The 25,833-nt window shown below is 41.7% G+C and overlaps 1 protein-coding gene across 1 annotated transcript in view; it reads right to left on the bottom strand.

The window, feature by feature from the left end:
* ARHGAP4 (Rho GTPase activating protein 4) overlaps positions 1-25,833 on the bottom strand; it is a 77,057-nt gene that overhangs the window by 37,696 nt on the left and 13,528 nt on the right. The window contains 4 exon segments of the mRNA XM_042449238.1: positions 4,289-4,480; positions 7,236-7,298; positions 9,516-9,678; positions 12,240-12,435. Of these exon segments, the coding sequence (XP_042305172.1) occupies positions 4,289-4,480; positions 7,236-7,298; positions 9,516-9,678; positions 12,240-12,435 (614 nt within the window).

Raw genomic sequence — 25,833 nt, 5'->3', positions numbered from 1 at the left:
GACGAACAGAGGAGAATGTCATCCTTTGCTATCCCTTAGAGATAGTATCTCAGATTGATAGTAAATGGATACTTTTGAGATATTCTCCTACTAGACCTGGTGGATTGAGGGGCACTAAATAAATAAATAATCCTGTTCTATCCCTTTGAGACAGCAGCTATTGTTTAATTTTCTTATTTAAAAGAGTCTTGGGAAATAGCTGATATCAAGTCTGTACAATGAAAGATACAGAGCACGTGCAGCGTTCAAAGTGCTAGTGTATTTCCCAGAACAGAGAACAAACTCCTAAATCAGGACAACCAGTAGCAAAAAGGGATGGGAACTCCAGAGAAAGTAAAGGGAAGGAAGGAGTTTGTGGCCTATTGCTCAAAGACAGACGTTCTTGCCAGTTAGAAGGAGCCCATGAGCGGTGGCTGGTCCTGGTGACCAACATAAACTGTGGACAACAGCCCCCCACTTATGCTATGAAGGATCTCTAAGCCATTGAAGTCTTGTTTTTGATCTTAAGCTGTCTCTGAAGTGGAGCAAGAAATCACATGCAACATATTTTTGCAGTTCCAAGGTTAGAGCTGGAACAGAAAACTGTCACTTCCCTGCACCTCCAAGACACTCCAGGCAGTTCAAAACTGCAAAGCCACCTTGTTGGCTCCACCACAATTCCAGCTCAAAACTGGAGAGGAAAGCTGGGATCTTTTGTTCTGGCAGTATGCTTTCCACTGCAGGATTAGGCAGAATTTATTGTGGCTATGTTGGCTGGGGAACTGTGGGAACTGTAGCCACCTGCCCAAAAGGAACAAACTTCCCCAAGTGCTGGTATAAGAGAGGCCACACAAGTTGGGGACAGTTCTATTGGTTAATATGTCTCTGACATTCAGAGACATAGCCATGTTAACCAGAGTATCAGTATGCAAAGGCACCTTTGAGACTGAGTGAAAGATGCTGTAGCATAAACATTCGTAGACTTGGTCTACTTGCTCAGATGCATGGAGTTAACTTTGGTCCAGGAAGGGCTTTTATAATCAGACAATATGAATAGTCATAACAATGCAAAATTTGTAGGTGATGAGGTGGCAAGGTCAGTATTAACTATGGGACAAAGGTAGGAGGAAAGATGTTGTCTTAAGTCCAGTGTGAATTCATTCCAGTTCACTCCGTGCATCTGAGGAAGTAGGCTATGTTTACAAAAGTTTATGCTGCAACTTCTTTTGCACAGTTAGTCTCAGAATAAGAATAAGAATAGAATAAGAATAATAGGAACCACATCCAGCATTGGGATAGAACAGGAAGAACTGCTGAGGGTTTTGTCTAGACCCTTAACTTACTAGGCATCTCTTTTGGCATGCTTATCCTGTGTGCTGTGTGCCCTTTCGGGAAGGATACTGAAGCACCAGCACATTTTAAAAGGTTGCTCAGTACACAGTAGCATACAGTGATTGGAACTGAAAGTCTATTTAATTTTACAGTTATGGTCCAGTTGTTGTTGTTAAGTGCCTTCAAGTTAACTACGAATCATGGGGATCCTATGAATAAGGGACCTCCAAGACACCTTCTCCTCAACCTCTCTAATCAGGTCCTGCAGACTCAGGGCTGTAGCCTCCTTGACTGAGTCTATCTATCTGGAATGCTGCCTCCTTCTCTTTATATTGCTTTCCACCTTTGGTAGCATTATTGTCTTTTCATGAGTCATGTCTTCTCATGATGGCTAAAGTACAACCTCTTCAGTTTTGTCATCCTGACTTCCAGGGAAAATTCAGGTTTGGCCAGTTTTAGTACCCATTTGTTTGTCTTTTTGGCCATCCATAGTAGCCTTTCTCCAGCACCACATCTCAAAGGAGTTGATTTTCTTTCTATCAGTTTTCTCCACTGTCCAGCTCTCACATCCATAGATGGTAATGGGAAATACTATGGCGTGGACGATCCTAAGTTTAGTGTTCAGGTGTGTATCTTTACACTTTAGGACCTTGTCTAGTTCTTTCGTAGCTGCCCTTCCCAGCCAAGTACTGTATACCTTGTTTGAGCATTTGAAGTCTACGTTTCCTTGGGGAATGTCATGGTTTCATTATGATCAACCCCCTACAAAGGGATGCTTCAAGCTCCAAGAATAAAACCATCTGTGTAACTTGAACATACCCTGTCTTTCACCTTGGAGGCACTGAGCAAGGGAGGGGTTTACGTTGTCTGTGTCTGGCCAGGTTATACTCAGAGCTTGAAAGCATTTGTAAATTTATTTTCTGTACAACATCATTGTTTTACCTAAAATAGCAATGTTGGGTTTGGACGCCCTCCACAAAGTAATGCATACATTACTTATGGGGAGAGCATAGAGGTATTACCTCTTGCTTTATGTACCAGATGGCCCAAGGATATTCTTTCCCCTTTCTTTTAAAATTTTTAAACTGATTCTTCTGGCATAACCCAGAACATCCCGAAAATGGCTAGAGTATCACTCAGCCACTCTAGGAAATGCCAAATTCTGTTGGAGGACCTGTTGCTTCTTCTGATGCTTCCTCCACTGCAACTTGGCACAGGAAATGCTGTTCTATAGCGCAAGTTTAAAAATAAGAAATAAAAAAACCTAAAACTAGCCACTTCATATGTAAGAAACAAAAGCAATCCCTCCCCTTAACTACAGTACTGTAATATATTACCAACAAGTAAAATAAAATGCTCCTTTTCCTTAACTAAATTGTAAGAAACTACAGGAAGGGTGAGAGGCAAAATGTTTGTTAATGCTAACATGTTAGCAAGTGAGGTAACATTTCCAAACACAGGTAAAACCCACCAAAGTGGGAGTAAATACCACTGAATTTTGGCAGAATATGTTCAGAGTAAGCTTACATAGAAATAGACCCATATATATATATATATATATATATATATATATATATATCACAAATATACAGTTGGATACCTGAAACTATATTTTATCTTACATCAAATCACTGTATTTTCTGTTGCAAAAACATAATCTCACACTATCATTTTCCTTGTGTTTTTTTTCATGAACACATCAGTGTCTGTTATTGTTAGGGCTGTGAGCTTTAAGTAGCATATTCAAGAGAATCATTAATTGACATGAAGTGTAACAGTGAAGGCCAATTGTAATAGGAAGAACACAATAAGATTTTATTCTAATAATAAGTTTTCTCCCTTGCTTGTTAGGGTCAATGTGTTCATTCACTTCCCTCAATAGCTATGAGAGCCACCTATGGAGTTTTGTTGTTGTTGTTTTTTTTAAATCACAATCCATTTAAAATTAATTTAACAATTCATTAAAATAAGTAAAATTATATAATCAACAGACAACTCCCCCCAGCTCAATGCTATGCTATGCATATTCACTCAGGACTATAGGGGCCAATTAAGCCAGTTTCCCCCCACTCTCATTGCAAGCTGTCTACATGATGCAGGGACAAGTCCCTGATTTGAGTACAGACTGTCTTCATGAGGGAAGGACAGTTCTGCACAGAATCCGCCCTATCCCTGCCTAAATCAGATCTTAAAAACTCACCTTTTACTCTGGATTTTGCAGAAAATGCAGAGCACTCCATAGCGATGGCAGGAGGCTGTTTATACACATGTCCTGCTGTCCTGCCCAGTGCTGCCACCACTGACACAAGTTGCTCCTTCTGAAGTCACAACAAGGTACCCCAGCTATGTGACTGACACTAGGTGCCTTGCTTCTGACCTCAGAGAGAGTGACTGGAACTGCTGAGCAGCACAGCGAGATGTGTCTGTAGACCACTGCCCAGCGTCACTATAGTGTGTGGAGGTAACGGTGGAGAATCCGGGGCAGCTTTGGGGCCAGAATACTCTCAGAGCAACAAACATGACAAGAAAAAACAGCTGGGGTGTAATGAGCATACAAACTGAATAAATCAACTCCAGACATATAAAGTAGAGATGAACCTATTTATCTAATAATCATCAAATATAAGCTAACTATAGCATCATTCTTAAAATTTTAGTATTATTAAGTCAAAAACAACCATGCAAATACCATGAAAGCCAATGGGTTTATCTTCAGTCTGAGGTCCATTTATTCCATTTCTATATTCTGAGAGCAGCCTGGAGTATTTGGGCCAGTGCAGACAAGCCCTCGGTTCCATTATATTCAGGGAGGCCTACCACCATGTAAATCTGCATCACGTTGTGGCCCTATGTATTAATAATTACATGTTGCCCCTGAAACCTTCTAGAAGCTTTGCAGGAAGCCTCACACTTTCCAATAACAGACTCCCAGCCAAATAAGTGTACCCTCTCCTCCAATAATTACTACTCCCCCTACCTTTTCCAGCAGTCGTTCAACCTTTCGGAGCGAGGTGCGACGGGGTGTCTTGTCAAGCCCTATTCCACCAGGGGACCCCCCAGGATCAGGGTGCCTTCCGCCACTTCGCTTCTCCTCTTGACGCTCAGCCTCCCGCAGCTTTGTCTCTGCATTCAAGCAGTCGATGCGGTACGTCTGATATGATTTCATGGCCTGAATGGAGACAGTTGTGCATGTGTTTGTCAAGAGCAGATGAACCAGAACCAGAAAGGCTTAGCACAAAGAGACTCAAATCTTAGGGCCTCCCTACACAATCACACAAAGAAAATCTCCCGTTTTATTTAACCTGTGCAATCCCGGGAGTGCCAGAGTTAGAAATTTATGGAAGAGAAGCCAAACTGAGAGGCTTATGCATGAACAAGGAAGTGCAAATCAAAAATAAAGTGGCTTAAACAACTTAAATGGAATGAATTCGAAGATATAGCCATGTTAGTCTGGAGAATCAGTAGAAGCAGAAAGATCTTGTAGCACCTTTGAGACTAAAAGAAAGACATTGGCAGAATGAGCTGTTGTAGACATAAGTCTACTTCCTCAGATGCATTTCGAGATGCATCTGAAGAAGTAGACTTAGGACTTTATCACACGGGAGGCTTCCCATGAGTAAATTACCATGAAACTGTTAGAAATCGTGAAAGAAGCATGATCGGTGTTCACATCCCTTGTACACTTCTGTGAGTAAATCATCATGGTGCCATCAGAGCTCACTTCTCCCATCAGTAAATCATCTTTGGAGCCACCATTTGGTAATAACATGATCTTTTGTTATTGCCAAATGGCAACTCCATTTACGATTTATTGATCGGAGAAGAGAACCCCAATAACTCCATGACAATTTACTCACAGGAGAGGAGTGTGGGGTGTGAACCCCGATCATGCTTCTATTATGATTTCTAACGATTTCATGGCGATTTACACACGGGAAGCCTCCCATGTGATAAAGTCCAAAATTTGCGAAAGCTCATGCTGCTACAAGCTTTTTCTACAGCCTAAATGAAAGTTATTTAATGTTATTCAGTGAATTAAAATATTATGTTCCTGACAATTTGACTTGTTGCACAACTTCTGTTCACTTTATTTCAACTGAGTTTGCACAAAGCAGCTTCACCAGGGATTACGTCCCATGAGTTGAATCTTTCGCCTATAGTGCTAAGTTTAATACCACTCCCATAAACTCTGGCTTGAGGTAACCATATCAACTTTCCTCTCAGGCCACCTCTGCAGAGGACTGGCACTGTTCATAGAAGAGTCTTGAGCTCAGTGGCAAAGGTACATGCTTGACATGCACAATGCCTCAGATTCAACCCCAGGCATTGCCAAGTAAGAAATTCCAGGATAGCACAGGTGAAAATGACCTCCACCTGAGGATAAAAGAGCTTTCTGTGTTCATCACTCATGATGATGTCCCAAGCTATATAACCAATAATTGCCTACAACGCTAATTCATGAAGCTATTATTACAAACTGTTGTTGCATTGTTTCATCAGTGCAATATAGCATATTCACCCTGGTATAAAACACTCTAATTATAGTCAAAAGACATGGTCTGAATTATTTGAAGCCAGAATTTTACCTAATGAGCTATCTGAGTCTTTATGTGTTCAGTGAACTCTAGAGTCTGATGATCAAGCTATTCTCATCATTTTGGTATACAAGAAACAGCAATACTGTACATAGAGATCTCTCCAGCTAACATTGTTTATTAAAACCTCCAGGAAAAGACAGAGAAGTATTTTCAAACAAACATACAGTCAGCCCTCCATATTCACAGATTCTTTATCTCTGGATTTAACCATCCACTGATTGAAAATATTTTAAATATATATAAATTTCAAAAGCAAACCTTGATTGTACCACTTTATATAAAGGACACCATTTTACTACATCACTGTCTTTAATGGGACTTGAGTATCCATGTTTTTTGGTATCCATGGGAGTTCCTGGGACAAACCATAACAGATATCAAGTGCCCACTGTACAACTTAACTGAACAGACCCAAGATTGCCCTGACTGCTGAAGAAATGACATATGCCTCCTACTGCTCCTATTAGCTTCTGTCTAAAATTGAGAGCATTGTGTTCCTTCCACAAGGCCAGCTAGAACTGTGTGTTCTTAAAGAGGCAGCACATAACAACAGTCAATAATCATGATGATGTTTATTTATGGGCTGCTCTTCCATGGTAAGCCATGTTCAAACAAGCTCATATAAGCATCAGAACAGAACACATAATAAAATGCACCAGTATTTTTGAGATAATTCACCAACAGTGAGAGGTCAGATTAGCAAAACTTAGTCATGCAAACAATCTTAACAGGAAGATCAAAACATCTCCTATTAATAAATATTACACTAAGAGTAGTCCTGATCTTGGGACACTAAATATGAGAATGCTCAAACTCCAGCTGAAGATGTGGGCAAAGCTATTCCAAACCAGCCTTGATGGTAGATAAATCACCAACAGTGAGAAGTCAGATTAGTAGAATTTAGTGATGCAAACAATCTTAACAAGCAGCTAAAAACATCCCATATTAATAAATATTGCACTAAGAGAAGTACTGATCTTGGGAACACTAGATCTGAAAATGCTCACACTCCAGCTGCAGATGTGGGCCAAGCTATTCCAAACTTGTATCAGTATCATTACTGTTCAAGAATTGTATGACAATAGCCACAGAACAATAGCACTTCCTACAGGGAAGATATAGAGATTTTGCACTAGAAAGCAAAAAGTCCATTCCCCAAAGACCAACCCCATCCCAAAATGGCAATGGTACATTCAATGGTCCTTCTATTTCCACTGTTACCAAAAAAAATGAAGATAATTCTCCCACCAATGTCACCAGCTACTTGTCCTGCTACTACCTAGAGGGATAGTAGTAATAGAATGTGAAACCTTGCTTTCTACTTACTGTCTGCAATTCTGAAATTGCCTTCAGCAGCTCATCCTGCATTTGCTGCTCCATCTCTTTGCTCTGACCGGTGAATAAAAAGAATAAAAATGTTAAGACAGGGCTTGCTAGAGCTGCATGTATTTAGACTTTCTAGCATAGATGCTCAACAAGAAACTATGGAATTTTGTATGGTGGCATGCTGAGACTTTCATTTTAATAAAACAAGTTTCTAGTCCTTATCGTTGGGAAGAGAAGCTTGCAAGTAATGCTTAGCAAATATCTGAGCCTAGAAAGCACTAAGATTTCCCACTATTTAGAGAACATGCCTTCAGTGGTTCCTTGCTCCTCTATTACTTCCACCCAAACTAACAAAAGCACAGTGCAAGGAGGTGTGCCTAAATTTGCATAAGAAGTCTAGAAATACTTTAAATAAATACATACTGCACAATATATGGAGTATCTTAATGCAAAACGTGCAGATACAGGCCTAGTTAATTAGGCATCCTGATATATCAACATAGCTATGTCCAAGTTGAAGAAAACTATAGACAGCTACAACTATAGTTATTCAAAAGGTACCTGACTTGTTTTAAGAAATATGGCAACTCTGAGATCCTGTACAAGCTGCTATGGTCCTTTGGACTGTTTCATGTAGTTAATATAAAGCAATGACTACTTCTTTAGAAGTAAAAGCACATATACAGAAGTAAAACTACAGTTAAAAAAAGGCTTATGTACTCTACTTCCTCCTCCTTTCAGAGCCATAAAGAAACAGGAAGCTTTTGTGCCTTCTTTAAACCAAAACTTGGGGGTACATCTGCATTGTAAAAATAATGCAGTTTGACACTAAAGTAAGCGCTGTAGTTCCATGCTATAGAATCCTGGGATTTGTAGTTTCACAAGCACTTTAGCCTTCTTTGTCAAAGAGTGCTGGTACCTCACAAAACTGTAAATCCCAGGATTCTGTAGGTGTGGAGCCATGGCAGTTAAAGTGGTATCAAACTGAGTTATTTCTATAGTGCAGATGCACCCTTAGTTTCAGATCCTGGCTTGTTTTCACAAGCTAGATTTTTAAGCAAGCCACAGTTTCCATTTGCAAAATTCAAGGAACTGGGGAAGTACAACAGTAGGAAAAGGTTGATAGTTGGCAGTCCTGTGTCCCTAACGCAGGTCCATAACTTCACAAATCTATCTTTACTTAACTCACAATTATAGGACCACAGACTTTATCTCCTCAGCTCCCATTCTTTTCCACCTTAATCTCCCCTGCCCTAGACTAGGGAGAGGGTACAGTTTTTAAAATGTAAGTAGTTTAGAAAATAGGGAGCAGACATTAGAGAGGGTATCAAGTAGGCAGGGATTATACACATATTCAAAAGAAAGAGAGCACCCATGGGCCAGAATATAATGTTCACATCTCTGATGCTGTGAGCTCTTCTCCATAGATCCTGTTGTTGTGTGCCTTGAAGTAATTTCTCACTTATGGCAACCTAAGGTGGATCTATCATGGGGTTTTCTTGGCAAGATTTGTACAGACCAGGTTTGCCACGGCCTTCCACTGAGCCTGAGAGAGTGTGATGTGCCTAAGGTCACCTGGTAGGCCACCCAGTAGGCTTCCAGCGGTGAATGGGGATTTGAACCCAGAGTACTAGTCCAGCATTCAAACCACTATGCCACACTGGCTATGTGTTATGTGCCTTCAAGTCATTTCCAGTTTATGATGACTCTATGGCTATCGTGGGGTTTTCTTGACAAGATTTGTTCAGAGGAAGTTTGCCATTGCCTTCCCCTGAGGCTGAGAGCCTGTAGCTTACCCAAGGATTTCATGGCCAAGCTGGGAATCAAAACCATGGTCTCCAGAGTCATAGTCCAACACTCAAACCAAGCATACACACCATTTAATTATTTCCTCTCCTCTTTTATGGTCATGTTTCAGACCAATAGCCACTGTTTTGCCAACTAATGGATCAATAAGAAAGTCTAGAAACAACAAAAATGGTTCCCAGCCACTTCTGAGTGGTTTTGGACTGTAACTCTTAGCATCCCCAGCCATCCTGACCAAGGAGGATTCTGGAAGCTATGCACTGTGAAGAGTCATAAAAACACCTCCTGTTGTTGTTGTTGTTATGCCATCAACATACATCATGCCTTCTATGAAGTTTTCATTTTAGATCATGCAAAATAACTGGCCAAGAGCTTCAGCAGAGGCTGATGTGAGGAGTGGTAGCAAATAGCTCTTTGCAGCCCTAGACAATCACCATCTTGTCACAATACCTGTCAACCCTTCAAGACACCTACTTTCCGGGCCAGCCGCCCTACATCATCACTGATGTGTACCAAGCGCAGCGCCAAGTGGCCTGTGTAGATTTCACTCAGTGCGCCATGATCCCGGCTTGCCTGCCGTGTCTGGTTGAGGATTGTGTACCAGCAGTTCAAGGGGGATGGAAGATTCTGGTCCTTCCTGCAGAGAAACAAGGACAGCTTTTCACCCCTGACTGGATGAAATATTTACCTTTTTTACTGTTCCCCTTTTCTTCCCTTTCCTTGTTTTTGTGTAGTTCCGCCCCATCTACATTTAAACTGTAAAATATACGTCTGCCCCATTTTCTTTAGTCTTTTCAACTTTAATATGCATATGTAATCTCTCTTATATAAAGGATTCAAAATCTAAACTAAATAAATGTGCCATGTACAACAATGGCACCATGCAAACAGCGAACAACAATGACCTTCTATCTGTCATTGGAACAAACACCATTTATTTATTTTTTCATCATAAATCACGTTTATGCCAAGCACATCTTTCACACAGATCACTAACAACAGTTACCCCTTAGACTCCAAATCTTGTTTGACTGCAGCTCCCAGCAGCCCTAACCAAAACGTCAATAGTAAAGGATGATGAGCTACAGTTCAACACACAAAATCCACACCTCTGCCTTAGATATATTTACATGATAGACTTAAAGCACAGAATGCAAGCAGTAGTGATTGCTGAATGTGCTTGTTCTGAGAATAGCTAAGCAAACTGTACACATCTGGCCCACTGTTTGTGTAACCTGAAATGCAAAGCTGGCATTTTGTCTTGTTTCATCCTAAACAAGCGAAAGAAGGGGGAAAAGACAACCCACAATCTATTTCTCTGGCTTGTTGGGTGAGAAACAACATAAAGCAATGGCTCCTGCCAGGTTTATTTATCTATTTGTTCGTTATCATTTTTTATTTATACCCTTCCTGTACCCCACATGAGGTTTGAATGTGCACCAGGACATTGCTTGTAACAAGCCAGGACTTACATGATTTCAGCACTCACTAATGGTCACAAACCTTGGCTGCTGCCACACTGCAGAATTAATGCAGTTTGACACCACTCTAATGATCATGGCTCCATCAGGATGATAAGATGTCATAACCATAAAGGAGGACAAAGCACCGCAAAATGTAGGACCAGGGATGTAGCTAGGATTTTAGGAAGGGGGGGGGGGGTCCAGACGAAGTGCCACCATTATAATGGGGCTTGGGTGCGGCGGCGGCACAGCAGCACACACCATTCATTTTTCTAATGGAAGGGGGGGGTCCAGACCCCAAGAACCCCCCCCCTTGGCTACGTCCCTGGTAGGACATTCAAGAAATACCATTACCAAACAAAAGCTAAAAACACTCGCATGAGGCCCCTTCCTATGTTCCCATGTTCTCAGTCGCCCATTCATCCATTCATTATTTTAAATATTGATATCTTGCCCTTTATGCGACGATCTCAGGACTGTGTTCAATAAAACCAAACAAACCTAAAGTAGCATAAATAATTAAAATATTTTAAGAGGGTAAAAACATATTAAACACTTAACAAATTAAAAGACAGATCAAAAGGATTTGAACAGTTTGAAATGAATAATAACCATGCACTTTACCCCATGAGCCCCATTCTCACCACAGTCATGCTTGTCAGTGAAAATGGTATTACAATATGCCTGTTTTGTACTCACCGCATCACCACACATCTTCGCAACTGCACAACTACAATCATCGCACTCTCTTCCCTACTCCTCCTTAACCTCACCTCTCTGCCCTACCTAGCATGCCTTCCAGATTTAAATTTTTTATTTTTATTTTCACTTTTTCATATGATTCTGCAGCTCTGCCACTGCAATTTAATTTGTTTTTTAAAAAAGAAGAAGAAGTAGAAAGGGAGAAAAAAAGATAAACAAGCTGCTTGGAAATAGTGGTGGGTGGGTGAGAAAGGAAGGGATACTGACACCACATGACTGCCAATAACACAACTGCCCTGGCAGCAATGTTTCATACCTGGGGACTTGCGCTACTGAGAGCTCATTGATGGGATTCCCCTGCCAATGAAAAGGGACCACTAATAGTGGTTTGGGGGGACACAGCAGCTACAGGTCAAAGGCTTTGGTGTGCAATAAGTATCACCACAGTCACATTTTTCTGGACCTAATTGTGTTTTAAAAGCTTTCATCTTGATTTTTGTCCTTATTATTTGTATTAATTTATAATTTTATAGTATTGTTTTAACCTTGTTATAGTAATATTTTATTAATTTTATAATCTTGTTTGTGGTTTTAGATTGTGTGCCATTGTTTTTATTTTTGATTACAAAGGATTTTTTCTTCTTTGTAAAGCGCTATGTAAAGTCTATGGCACTATATAAATAAACATAATAATAATAATAATAATAATAATAATAATAATAATAATAATAGCCACATGTAGTAATCTCCCATGGGCTTGGAGAACTTCTGTAAAATCAGTTGTGCCTCCAAATCTTTCATAAAATGCCATGTTTTTACTTGGCACCTGAACAGTAGCTGGTGCCAATCGAGTCTCCAAGGGAAGAGTGTTCCATAACTGGGGTGCCACAGTAGAGAAGACCCTCTCACATGTCCTTGCCCAGCATATTTCTCATATGTTCATTACTGAATTCTTGTTGCTCATTAATCTTAAACCTTCTTTCCAACGTTGCCAAACTCTGTCCACTCTTTGCAGAATCTAAGGGATCTATACCTGAAGTTCTGATGCTCCTTGGAGCCACGAATCTTAGCCGAGAAGCGTTCAGACAGCTTCTCCAATCCTCGGGAATATTCCTGCTCCACCTCCGCCTTCCGGCGCAAGAAATCAGCCACATCTTGGAGTAACTGCTGCCGACTCTCAGCCTGTGAGTCAAGACCTCGGACCTGCTCCCCCATCTGCCAGCGCATTTCTAAAAGAGATAAGCAAAGATCACAGCCTCAGGGAAGCATTTGGTGAACAGGAGCCCACAAAACCCTGCCTGTGTGAGTCATCAGAGATTGGAGAGTTGTCGTTTTCTTTCTGATGTAATGAAGGAAGATTGAAAAATAGTTTCAAACAGCTGGGTACATATGAAATGTGCTTTTAAACAGGACTCACTGTATTTTTCTTCTCCCACAGTTGGCATAACTTGCTCTTAATTAATAATAATAATAAAAAAATTTATTTATATACCGCTATTCCATGGATCATAGCGGTTTACAGCATAATAAAAACAATTTAAAAACACAATATACAATAAAATAGCAATATAAAACCAACAGTACAATTACAAGGCTGACAGGATGGAAAAAAAATTTGCTGAACTATGTTTGACAGGGACAGATACTGAATTGTCTTGTGCTTCCATATGAGCTCTAGGCAAGCTGACTGTCTTTTAATCCCCCCCCCCTTTTGTTAAAGCTCTGCATAAATATTTATTAATGTAAACCAAGGATGGGAAACCTTTGGCTCCCTGAATGTTTAGGTCTCCAACTCCCATCATCCCCACCCAGTATAGTCAATAGAAAGGGATTGTGGGAGCTTTTCTTCAAGGGATCTGGAAGGGCAAACAGTCCCCACTTCTGATGTCAACATTTGTTTGTTTCGTTCTTATTTCCTCTCCCTAAAAGGCGCAATCGTGTTGCAAATGCGCTCAGTCTGGCTCAGCATTCAGTTCCTCAACAGTACTCTTTACAACCTTTCACCTGGTGTGTCAAGCTAACAAAGAGGGTTTTCCCCTAAAAACTGCTGGACTTTTGTTACTGCTGTTTTATTTTATTGTACCAGATTTTGCTCTCGGTGCCATTCAACCGTAATGTGTGATGGAACAAAAACATTTTTTGTGCAGTAAACATGTATTATTAATATTGCTTACTATCCTTGTCCTTGATCCAGGGTTTCTGCAGCTCTCTGTGAGAAGTAAACCTAGTGGCAAACCTACATTTGTTTCTGCATGACATGTGACATGACTCCAAATACAACAGGAGACTGAAGTAGATCATGTGTTAATATCCATGCTCCACAAACACATCCAAAAATTGGAGGCAACCAGGAGCTCGCGTTTCTCTTAAGCAGGCGCATATACCCACACAAAGGCTGAGTATAGCTGTAGGTTAGGAACTCTGCCAGTTTTATTTGGCCTGGGGACACATGTATATGCCTTCCTGCTCATGTTCTCTCTCTTCCCTCCTCCCTGCTTCATACACGTATAAGCACATAACTGTACCAAGAGGACACAGGCAAACATTCATACACTTGCTGCCTCCTTCTAGCGAGAGAGCCAGCTTGGTTGGAAAGTCAAATAACGAAGTAGTCTAGGTTCTGTAACACCTTGGCGTCTGTTGGCAGATGTGAGCTAAACATACACACCAATGCTTTCCACTACATCTAACTATGGTGTGCAGGCCCAGCTGCTGTAAACACAAATCATCTGTTGACAGCTCCTCTGTAATTAACATCTTTGAAAACATATCATAAGAGTCTATGCTCAGACATTTTTAGAAATAGTATTGAGAAACACCAATCCGAAATAATGAGATGTTGCTGGTTTTACAGCTTATGTCAACAGGAAGATTCACAAGTGCTAAGTTGATGGCATACGATTTAGCTTGGGAGCCCTTCCCCCATGAGTTCATTTTACCTGAGTGACAAGGAAAATGCACCCTGACCATGCTATCATCATCTTTTTAACCTGCTCAAGGACTGACATCCAGCATACAGTTGGCCCTCCTTATTCATGGATTCTTTATTGACAGATTCCTACATCCAGGTCTTGAAAATATATACAATCCTCCCTCCATTCTCGCTGTTTTGAAACTCACATCTCTCGTTTATGTGCGAGGGATGAACAGAGGGGGAAATGATTTCCTACGAAAAAGGAGGGGTGACTGTGTGTATAAGTGTGTATATGTGTGTGTGTGTGTGTGTGTGTGTGTGTATTTCCAAATAGCAAACTTTGATTTTGTCATTTTATATAAGACACTCTTCTAGTATGTCGTTATATTTAATGGGACTTGAACATCCACAGATTTTGTTATCCACAGCGGGTTCTAGAACTAAACCCCAGCAGACACCAAGAGCCCACTGTATATTAATTCCAGGAAGGAACAAGAAGAGGTAGTAAGATCATACACTATGAGCTAAGTTAAGGACTATATTTTTGTTCTTCCAACTCAGTCCATGGGGAGGGGCAGGTAAGAAATAAATGATAAATGGTGATGACGATGATGATGATGATGATGATTTAAGCTCTAATGGTTGAGATACTTTAGGAAGCAGCAGAGTCACTGTTAGATTGATGGAACTTGGAAGACACCACCATCAAAACATAAGTCTCATGAAGCGACTACCATATACAATAGACAATAGTCCATACTGTGGAGCCACATGCTCTCTCTGCATCCGAACCCCTAAATTCTACACAATTGCAAGGAGTAAGACTAGTAAGTAGAAAACACACTTTGCAGATAACAAAGGTGCCTAAATCCAACACCAGATTCAATTCAACTCCTAACAACCGAGGCATCAAGATAGAGCACAGGTGAGCAAAAGATGATGAGGAGAAACACATATTACCAAAAAACAAAACAAAACAAAATGCTTCTCATCCCTCTTTCCCACCATCACCGTCTCCTTTGCTACATGTGAAGACTATGCCTTCACTGAATTGAACTGTACTGCCTTACTCTTTTCCCTATTCAGGAGAATGGGGAATGGTCCCTTTTACCACTGGAATGAAACTACAGTGTACCCTTGCCTTATGTGGGGGATCTGTTCCGGAACCCCCACGTAAGTCGAATTCTGCATATGGTCAAGCACCATTGAAAATAATGGGGCTCAGGCACGCAGCACGCATGCCATTTCCTGTTTGTTGCGCGGCTTTCAGCATAAGCTGAAAGCCACGTATAGTGCGCTAGCGTATGACGTGGGCACACTGTACAAGAAAAGAGATTTCACCTAAACATTAGAAAGAACTTCCTGACAGTAAGAGTTGTTTGACAGTGGAACACACTCATTCAGAGAGTAGTGGAGTCTCCTTCTTTGGAGATTTTTAAGCAGAGGACGGATAAGCTGGATGGCCCTTGTGGTCTCTTCCAACTCCATGAATCTATGATTCCACACATACCCACCCCTCCACACAGGTGAGCTTTGTGGACAAAGGCCAGGTGCTCCACTCATTACCATTACCAACACTCACAAGCACTTTTTGCTTTGCAGGATGACAGAGTGGGACAACATTCTGCCACAACCCTGAGTCACTGGTATCTACCTCTGAGGCACAAGCACTGGCTAAGCACTGAGGTATCTTTGCTCTTCCTTCTCTGTCACTCCCTCACATACACCTATAGAACACGTAGGTCCTATTCTTGTTCCAGTGGCTGAGTGTAGCTTGTTGCTCTTCATCTCAGCAGACACGCCTCTGCAAATGCTCTCCTGTAGGCCCACGATCCACCCAACACACTGTTGTGGAGGAAAGCCACCCATGACCAGTAACATTGACCTGGCTGTTCCTCCACAGGGTAGGCTCCTACACACTGGGACACACCCTGTGACATATTTCCATAACATATGAGGGCATTTCTACCATGGAGTCAGTTTCATAAGGTTTGTGGTACTGCTACCCTGCTTCCTTTCAAGCCACAGTCCACGGTGCAGGAGCCTTGCCAAGGAAGCTGGTTGGCAACCCCACATATATACTTTTTCTCTTTCTGGATATCCTCCTTTAAGCAGTATGCCTTCAAGATGTTTCCAACTAATGGTGACCCTAAAGCGAACCTATCATAGGATTTTGTGGCAAGATTTTTCAGAGGGGGTTAGCGTTTGTCTTCCTCTGAGGCTGAGAGACTGTGAGTTGCCAGTGGGTTTCCGTGGCTGAGAAGGGATTCAAACCCTGATCTCCAGGGTTGTAGTCCAATGCTCAAGCCACTACACCATACTGGCGCTCCCTTTAATTACTATCAAATATTCCAAACGCAGAGGCTGAGACTAAAATATTCAGATCTTCTAAATGCATCTCATTTTCATACAAACTACTACCATATCATTTTGCCAAAAAGCTCAGCTGTTTCAAGCCAACCAGGCTCAGGGGAGAGCAGATGGATGGTGGTCTTCCTTTCCATCATCCTAGCAACAAGTCTGTCTCTTTGCATAAAATGCCTGTTGCCCTTTATTTATCATGTCATGCATCTAGGAACCTTTCCATGATGTCAAAGTACAGACATGTGGCTAGCATGGCACTTCAAAGAGGTAATTTCATCTTGGAAGGAGGTTATTTCTCCAAAATGGAAAAAAAAATTATATAACCTCTATTGTACACCAGCTGAGTACATTCTCACTACATGCACTGCTGCCCCAGTGATCTCAATTAGCATCTAGGCCAGTTCTGAAAAGACATAATGGAACCGAATAAACACTATTAATGTTTATGCAGCTACTCTGTAGTAAACATTATAGTCATTCATTAACCTCTCCCCTGATACATCAACCATCAACACATCTCTTTTTACAAAATATCCACATGATCTGCAATCTGTTCTTCACACATAAAGATGCACATAATTCCTTCAACATGAATCAGTGAAAACACACTGCAGACACCCCTGCCTTTCCAACTGCTCCTCTTTGAACATGTTCCCTATTGGGGCCTTCAATTCCTATGCTGCAACCATCTGTTGTACTGTATAATCCAAGGGTGGGCAACTTGCGGCCATGGATGCATACAACCCTTTGCCTAGTTTTAAAAGCCCTCTTCAACTTGATCATTTCATGCATGCCTTTGGAAGAAAGGCTTGTCCATTCTCCAGCTGCCAGTTGATAAGAGGGAAAAGGGGGTTGCAGAGATAGAGACAAAAGAGATCAGCAGAAAAAAGGGAGTGGGAATGGCCTTGCTCTGGTCCTACCCACCACAGACTGCAGCTTTACTCACCACTGGCATGCAGCCCCTGAGTGATTATCCCCAGTGATATGCAGGCCTCAAAAGGAGAGGGAAGTTATCCACACCTGGGACCATTGATACTATAGAATTACAGTGTTGTTATTCCACTTCAAAGACATAGCCATCAGGGCTCTTGTAGCACCTTTGAAACTGAGAGGAAGAATTTAAGGCTAAAGATATAATCGTGTTAGTCTCTAGAATCAGTATGTGGAGAGATCTTGTAGCACCTATGAGAGTAACTAAAGAAAGAAGTTGGCAGCATGAGGCTAAATGCATCTGAGAAAGTAGGCTCAAGTCTACGAAAGCTCATGCTACCACCTCCTTTCTTTCAGTTTGTCTCAAAGGTGCTACAAGATCCCTTTGCATACTGATTGTTCCACTTTAACCACCATGGTTCTGTTCTATGGAATCATGGGATCAGTAGTTTATGAGGAGGGGCCTTATACTCCTCAGTCAAAGAATTATCCTCTGGTGCCTCTGACTAAATTACAAATCCCAGGATTCCATAGGATGCAGCCATGGTAGTTAAAAGGAAATCAAAGCACTATACTCTGTAGTGTAAATAGACCTTGACATACTGTAAATTCCCCCACTGACTTCGCCAACTACTTCATCACAAAAGTCACTACTATTCGATCTGAAATAGTTCCTCCCGACTTGCCCCCTACCACTAACCTCCTGGTACCTTCTACTAATAAACTCTCTGTGTTTCCCCCTGTTTCTCTGGATGAACTCTCTAAGCTGCTAAATTCTTCCAAACCTACTACCTGTTCTCTTGACCCTATTCCCTCCCGTCTCCTAATCTCTATAGCCCCTTCTCTTCTGCCCTCGCTCCTCTATATCTTTAATCTCTCTCTCTCTTTGGGTTCCTTCCCTTCTGACTTCAAACATGCTCTCGTTTCCCCAATTCTGAAGAAACCCTCTCTCGACCCCTCTTCTTTGTCTAGCTATCGTCCAATTTCTCTTCTTCCTTTTCTTTCTAAGGTCCTAGAACGGGTCATTTATTCTCGCTGTATTAAGTTTCTTGAAGCCAACTCCATCCTGGACCCTTTCCAGTCTGGCTTCCGCCCACGGCACTCTACAGAAACAGCCCTCACCAAGATCTCAAATGATCTCTTGTGGGCCAAGGCAAACGGCCTCTACTCTATTCTCATTCTTCTCGATTTGTCTGCAGCCTTTGACACTGTTGATCACTGTCTCCTGGTTGATTTACTTTCTGACCTTGGGTTCGCGGACTCTGCTCTCGACTGGTTTAAATCTTACTTGTCAGATAGATCTTTTGCAGTGGTCACGGGTGGTCAGACTTCATCCTCTGTTCCGCTATCTGTTGGAGTTCCCCAGGGCTCTGTCTTGGGTCCCCTTCTGTTCTCTCTATACACACTGTCTCTAGGTAAACTCATCAGTTCTTTTGGTTTCTCCTATCATTTGTATGCCGACGACACTCAGCTGTATCTCTCCACCCCTGACCTTTTGACGGGGCTTGAACAGCAAGTTTCTTCTTGTCTGACTGCCATCTCTCAGTGGATGCGGCTTCGGCGCTTGAAGCTCAACATGTCTAAGACTGAGCTTCTCGTCTTTCCACCTAAACCCACCCTTCACTACTCCTTTTCTGTTTCTGTCGACGACACTTCTATTCAATCGGTTCATCAAGCCCGCAGTCTTGGCTTCATTTTTTACTCTTCTCTGTCATTTATTCCCCAGATCCAGGCCACCGCCAAGACCTGTAGATTCTTTCTCCACAACATTGCCAAGATCCGTCCATTCCTCTCAATCTCTACTGCCAAGATTCTAGTCCATGCCCTAGTGGTTTCGCGACTAGATTATTGTAACCTCCTTCTAACAGGGCTTCCTCTTTCACACCTCCATCCTTTAATATCTGTCCAGTATTCAGCTGCCCGTATTGTCACATCCGCTCGCCGCTTTGACCATGTTTCTCCTCTTTTATCCTCCCTTCATTGGCTCCCCTTCCCCTTTCGTATCCGGTACAAGCTTTTGTTACTGACTTTCAAAGCCCTCCATGGGTTGGCCCCTCCTTACTTATCTGACCTTCTTTCTCCTTACATTCCTACTCGCACCCTCCGCTCTGGTAGTCAGGGTCTCCTGTCACAATGTAGGACTACCACTGCCCCCTCCCGAATTCGTCCCTTCTCGCTTGCTGCCCCTTACTCCTGGAACCTTCTTCCCCCACATACACACCTCATCACTTCTCTGCCCAGTTTCAAAACTGAATTAAAGACTATATTGTTTAGAGAAGCATTCCCAGAGGTGAGCCCCTCTCTGACCCAGGAAGCCTCCTTCTAACCATCCATCAAGAAGCCAAGCCCTTCCTCCAGTCCATCTGCCTTGGTCCAGGCCTCGGAGGTGGAGAAGATCTGCTGGACCTGATCCTATTCCCCACCACCACTCCCTTCTCCTTTTGTGTCGTGTCTTTTAGATTGTAAGCCTGAGGGCAGGGAACCGTCTGACTAAAAAAAAAAAAAAATTATGTACAGCGCTGTGTAAACTTACAGCGCTTTATAAATAAAGGTTAATAATAAATAATAATAAATATGTATCACTCAACACATAGGCCAGCAGAGTCTGTGGTACTATTTTTTAAAAGGTAACTTAGGGCCTGGACAGGCCAAAATAAAACTGCTTCAGTTTAGTTTGGAAGTATGCTATTTATATGACACTCGCATCTTAAGAGGCCAGAAGCTGCACCAAAGCTCCAGTCCTAAGGACTGGAGCTCATTTAAACAGCGTATCTCCAAGTGACCCAAAGCAGCTTTATTCTGGCCTGTCTATTCGGGCCCAGAGTTATCATTTAGAGTAGACCATCTGTCTGCTGGTGAAAGGAACTGTGTCCTTTGGATAGGAACTTTACATCTATTGCTCACTTGTCCCCTATACTAATAACTTCATAAAAGCATCACCCTATCAGCAAAGTATTAACTTCCTGAGTGGAAGATATTTTAAAAGTATTGTGAAACCTAAAACCACTACTTATGCCTACAAAATCAGATGGCTATCCTAATTCATTGTCACATTTCTGCATCTTGCATTTTCTGTGCAGCAGGTGAGTTGTGCCCACCCCAAAATGACCCACTTTCATCAACAGGACGTTGTAGATTGGCTGGCTATTTTGTGAATGCTGATCCAAGATGCTAATCCACACATTTTGCAGAACCATGAATACAAAGAAATGAAGTTTAGCATATTAAGACACAATCACATGGAGAATGCAGGGAACAGCAACACACCAAACAACCCTGCTGCAGCCAAACTAACCAAAAGCCACAAGTTCAAACACAGTTGCATATGCTTGTATCTAACCACATGAACTTAGAATTCAGAGACAAATCCATGTTAGTCTGGAAGGTATCAGTATGCAAAAGGGATCTTGTAGTGCCTTTGAGCCTAACTGTAGGAAAGAATTGTACCTAAATTTTCCTCCATCCACTCTTGCCTCATGCAACATATTTCCTCCTGCTTTTATCCCTAGAAGCATAGTTAAAACTGAACTAGACACCTCATGGACATATGCAAAAGTTTTGCATTTCTATAACTATTCATACAATCTGACTAGAAAGGTCCTTCCTGGGCACAGTTCACTCCATGCATCTAAGGAAGAAGATGTCTACAAAAGTTTATGCTACTCCTCCAAGGTGCTACAACATCCCTTTGTACATGAACATAGACAACTTCGTTGACTCTGCCAAAAGCTGCTTCTCAAGAATCCAGGCATGAAATATGAAAATATCACGCCTGTTAGGAAAAGCACTCATGAGTATGAATCATAGCTTTAAAACTCATGCATGGGGGGAAAGTAAACCTTCCGCTGTAGCCACTGGAAAGAAAAAAGACTGCAGTAAACATGGACGTGTGTGTTCCTTTCATAAATGGCATGGCATGTGTATGTTTTGTACTTGGGCACAGATCCCTGAGAGCAAACTGAAATGCCAAAGATTCAGTAACAAAAACACATTACTGAGAAAGCCAGGCTCAAAAACTGCTGGACCTGGGAGATGTTGCTGCTGTGTGACACAGTCAACGCTATGGCTCTTTTGCCTCATTGGGCACTAGGCCTTTCCCATAGTCATACACCCATGTGTGATCTGCTATGCTCCCTCTGACAGCCATGCTGGTTAATGGACAAAGAGCATATCAATTTAAGGTGGGTGAAGAGGCATAGCGCAAGCCCTCGTAGGCTGTATTTTTATTCTCATTGTTTAGTTTTTAAATGTTTTTATACTGTTTTAAATTAGTGGTACTAAACTGCTTTGTTTAAACTTTTTTATCACAACAGTGGACCCTTGTTATATGCTGGGGTTTGGTTCTAAGATCCCCTGTGGATAACAAAATCCGTGTGTGCTCAAGTCCCATTCAATATAATGACATAGCAAAATGGTGTCCCTTATAAAAAATGGAAAATCAAGTTTGATATTTGAAATTTATACTTTTTTTGAACATTTTCAAACCGTGTATACTTGAATCCGTGTATAAAAATCCGTGTATAAGAAGGGCCGACTGTAGTTTTTTTAGCCATACTTTGTTTTAATTTATGCCTTGAACTGGCATAAAGGTAAGATATGAAATAAATAAACAAATAGGTGGGCCTGACAAACAGATCTCACGTGTGTGTGTGTGTGTGTGTGTGTGTGTGTGTGTGTGTGTGTGTAAACTTTTAACTAATTACAGTGGAGCCTTGGTTTCCACTGGGGTTTGATTCCAAACCCATCCACTCACCCCATAAATACCAAACTCTATGGATGCTTAAGTCCCATTATATGCAATGGGGTAGTAAACTGGTGTCCCTTAAAAACAAACGAGTCCTTGAATAGATCAAACCTGAAACCTGCCTGGATGCCAAGACAACCAAGTTGAGGCTGCCATACTTTAGCCACATGAGAAGGCACGACTCATTAAAAAAAGACAATAATATTAGGAAAAGTAGGGGGTAATAAAAAGAGAGGAAGACCACATGCCAGATGGATAGACTCCATTTGGAGGTCACAGGTATGAATTTACAAGATTCAAGCAAAGTAGTCGAGGATAGGAAGTCTTAGAGATGTCTCATCAGGATCAACCCAAGGGCAGTTAACAACAAGGCTTGCTTTTTGGAAATGTTGGCTTTTGGATATTTTCAAGCCTTGGATGGTAGAATCTACGGATGCAGAGTTTGTAGATATGGAGTTACTTATCTAAGGTGAGTAACAATTAACGGCAGGTGACCAGAGAAGCTTTTATAAATTACAAGATATATGGTTCTCTCCTCACCTTCCCAAGCAAAAAATTACTATCTTAGGTACATGGGAACAAACAGCCTGGGATTTTTGTTGTTGTTAGCATGTAACCTTTGGCAATTTAATGGAAAATCTGCTCAGTGGTCAGTGTCAGTGAGTACAATGGTGTCCCCTTCCTTTAACAGGATCAAGGTTTATTTGTTTTATCAATTTATCAAATTGGGAGGCTTAGTAGTGTGGGAAATGATACAAAGATATTGTAGGTAGATAAATAAATAAATAAATAAATAGTGACATCTACACAGAAAACTATGCCATTGAAAAATATCACCACTCACCCATGGTTTTAGACAGCTATATGTATACATTTGTGGTCTGTCTAAAGCTTACCCAGTGTAGACAGATCTGGGTGTGTGCTGTGATTCTGCAGGTGTGTATGAACAATGCTGAATCTTTTTGGCGATTGAAAGGTGATGCTGATGTTTTTGTAAACCAGCTTCTAGTCCTTGTGTTCATAAGTATGTGAGCAGGCAATGACCACTACAATCTCAAAAGCCAATGGATTAGTGGAATAATATTTGGAATGCAGTAAGGAGATGGGCTTTCTACCTCTCCACATAATGACTAAAATCAGAATGAATTACATAAAGCAATCATTAAAAGCAACCAAAATTCCTAAAGAAAATAGGCAAAAGAAGAGTAAGGGGCTGCCGGCCTGTATGCGCGATGAGGGCTGAGTGCTCACATGCTCAAAAGCCTTACCAAGCCGCCCGGGTGCCATTTTGCCATGCGCCCATCCACACAGCACATGTCATGATGACGCATGCCAGGCGCAGTGCCCAAACGGTGCGGCGCAGAAGGGGTGTCATCATGGTGCGCCTGTGCACCTATGGTGCCCCTTCTGGTATGCAAAAAGAAGCCCCTTTTCAGGGCTTCTTTTTTTTCCTCCCTCCAGAGGCCACAGTGTGTGGTTGCCGCAGCCTGAATCTGGGGCAAACAGGGGCGGCATCCCGCCACCCGTCTGTACAGCCCCTATGTACATAATTTTTCAATCTCCAGTTTATGTTGTTGTTGTGCGCCTTTAAGTTCTTTCTGACTTATGGCAACCGTACGTCTAGTTTATCACAGTGTTTTCTTCACAAGATTTGTTCAGAAGGCTTTGCCATTTCCTTCCTCTAAGACTAACAGAGTGACTTGTCCGAGGTCACTCACTGGGTTTCTATGACTGAGCAGGAATTTGAGGCTGATCACAACATTTACCTGTTTCTTGGTGAAGAATCTGAACCAATGTGGGGCAGATTTTTCTTTCTTTAAAGCAGCATATATACAGTACAGAGAAGGAAAGGCAATGCAAGAATAGGATGGCAAATGTGAACAAAAAAGAGGAACACCATCTTCCACTAAGGCTTTCTTAGCAATATTTGTTCTAAGGAGGGGTTTGCCTTTTCCTTCCTCTGAGGCTAAAAGAGTGACTTATCTGAGGTCACCCACTGGTTTTCTATAACTGAGCAGGGATTTGAGGCTGATCACAACATTTATCTTTTCTTGGTGAAAAGTTTGGGTCAAATCCTTGAGGCAGATTTTTTTCCTTTTTTAAAAAAGCAGAGTATATATCGTATATACTGTACTCAACTGTACAGTAAGTCGACCTCAAGTATACATCAAAGGCAGGTTTGGGGACCAAAATTATGGATTTTGATATGGCCCATGGATAAGTCGAGGGTAAAACTTAGGAACACCTAACAAATGATGTAAAGGATGAAGCAAAGGAAAACAATGGCAAAGAACTTACAAAATTCCAGCAGGCATAACTATTTCTGCTCATACTAAAGACTGGATGTAAGAGAAAATAGAAGGGGTTTAGTGATTCCAGGCCCGATGGAACTCTTGCCTTTCACCACAGGATTGTTCCTTTTTTAAATGAGAGTTAAAGTACAGTACCTACATTGACCCATGGATAAGTCGACTCAGGTTTTTTGGGTCAATTTTTTAACCTAAATTTTTAGACTTATACATGAGTATATATCTGCTGGGGTTTGGTTCCAGGACCGCCCCCCCCCCATGGATAGCAAAAATCTGTGGATGCTCAAGTCCCATGAAATACAGTGGCATAGTAAAATGGTGTACCTTATATAAAATGGAAAAATCAAGGTTTGCTATGTGGAATTTATACTTTTTTGGAATGTTTTCAAGCCGTGGATGTTTGAATCCATGGATAAAAAAATCTGTGGTTAAAGAGGGCCAACTGTACAGTACAGTACATAGCCTTAGTACAGAGAAGGAGAAACTATGCAAGAACAGGATAGCAACTGCAAACAAAAAGAATGAACACTCATCCTCTATCAGCCTACACCACCCTTCATGATACAGAGAGTTAAAATTTATCATTTTGGTCAAAGCACCAGGGCTGTTGGAAGTTCACCCATTAGAGAGGAGGAACGCAAGGACTGAACCAACAAGCCTGGGGAGAAAACTCCTCTCTTTCTCTCTCACCCACACACACAGACTTCCTCTGCCAGCTTTATCAACAGAAAACAAGGCAGAAGAGCAAGGGGATGCTGAAGAACTGGGCAGAGCATCCCTTCCCCCAATCCTTTCACAAAAGCCTTTGAAAAATCAGAACTGACAACTCGGAAGCTGAAGTCAACCCAGTGAGCAACAAGGAGAGAAAGCTCAGCTGGGAACATGGGGACGGGGGAATTAGTTGGCTCCAGAGAAGAAAAACAATAGGACTGGGCTATTTTCTGTCTTCCCACTGTACATGGTTGCATCAGGATGGGATACACTGGCGGAGGTGAAGCCTGGGGGAGGAAGGCAGTACGAGAAGGCCTATCATCCCCTTTAGGAGGCTTTTGCTCCAGTTATATCAGCAGGAGGAGGGAGGAAATTGCACTAACAGAGTACATAAATAGGTCAGAAGTTCAACTCTCTGCGGTCAGATTTAAAGCCTGTCCTGGCCTTTAGTCTCAGGATAGATAACAAAAAAATATATATCTTTCATTCATAGGCACAAGGTACATGGGCTATTTTTGCATTTCATCAGCTGCCTTGCCTGGAGTGTAATAGGGATGCAATTTGTAATTATTATTTTTAAGTAAGCCATACTGAGTAATGCCAGAAGGGAGGGATGTATTGATTGTCTTATAAATAAATGATAAATAGCAAGGTT

The sequence above is a fragment of the Sceloporus undulatus genome, chromosome 2 (genome assembly GCF_019175285.1).
Source record: "Sceloporus undulatus isolate JIND9_A2432 ecotype Alabama chromosome 2, SceUnd_v1.1, whole genome shotgun sequence".
Taxonomy (NCBI): Eukaryota; Metazoa; Chordata; class Lepidosauria; order Squamata; family Phrynosomatidae; genus Sceloporus; species Sceloporus undulatus.
This window is presented reverse-complemented; position numbering and strand designations above follow the sequence as displayed.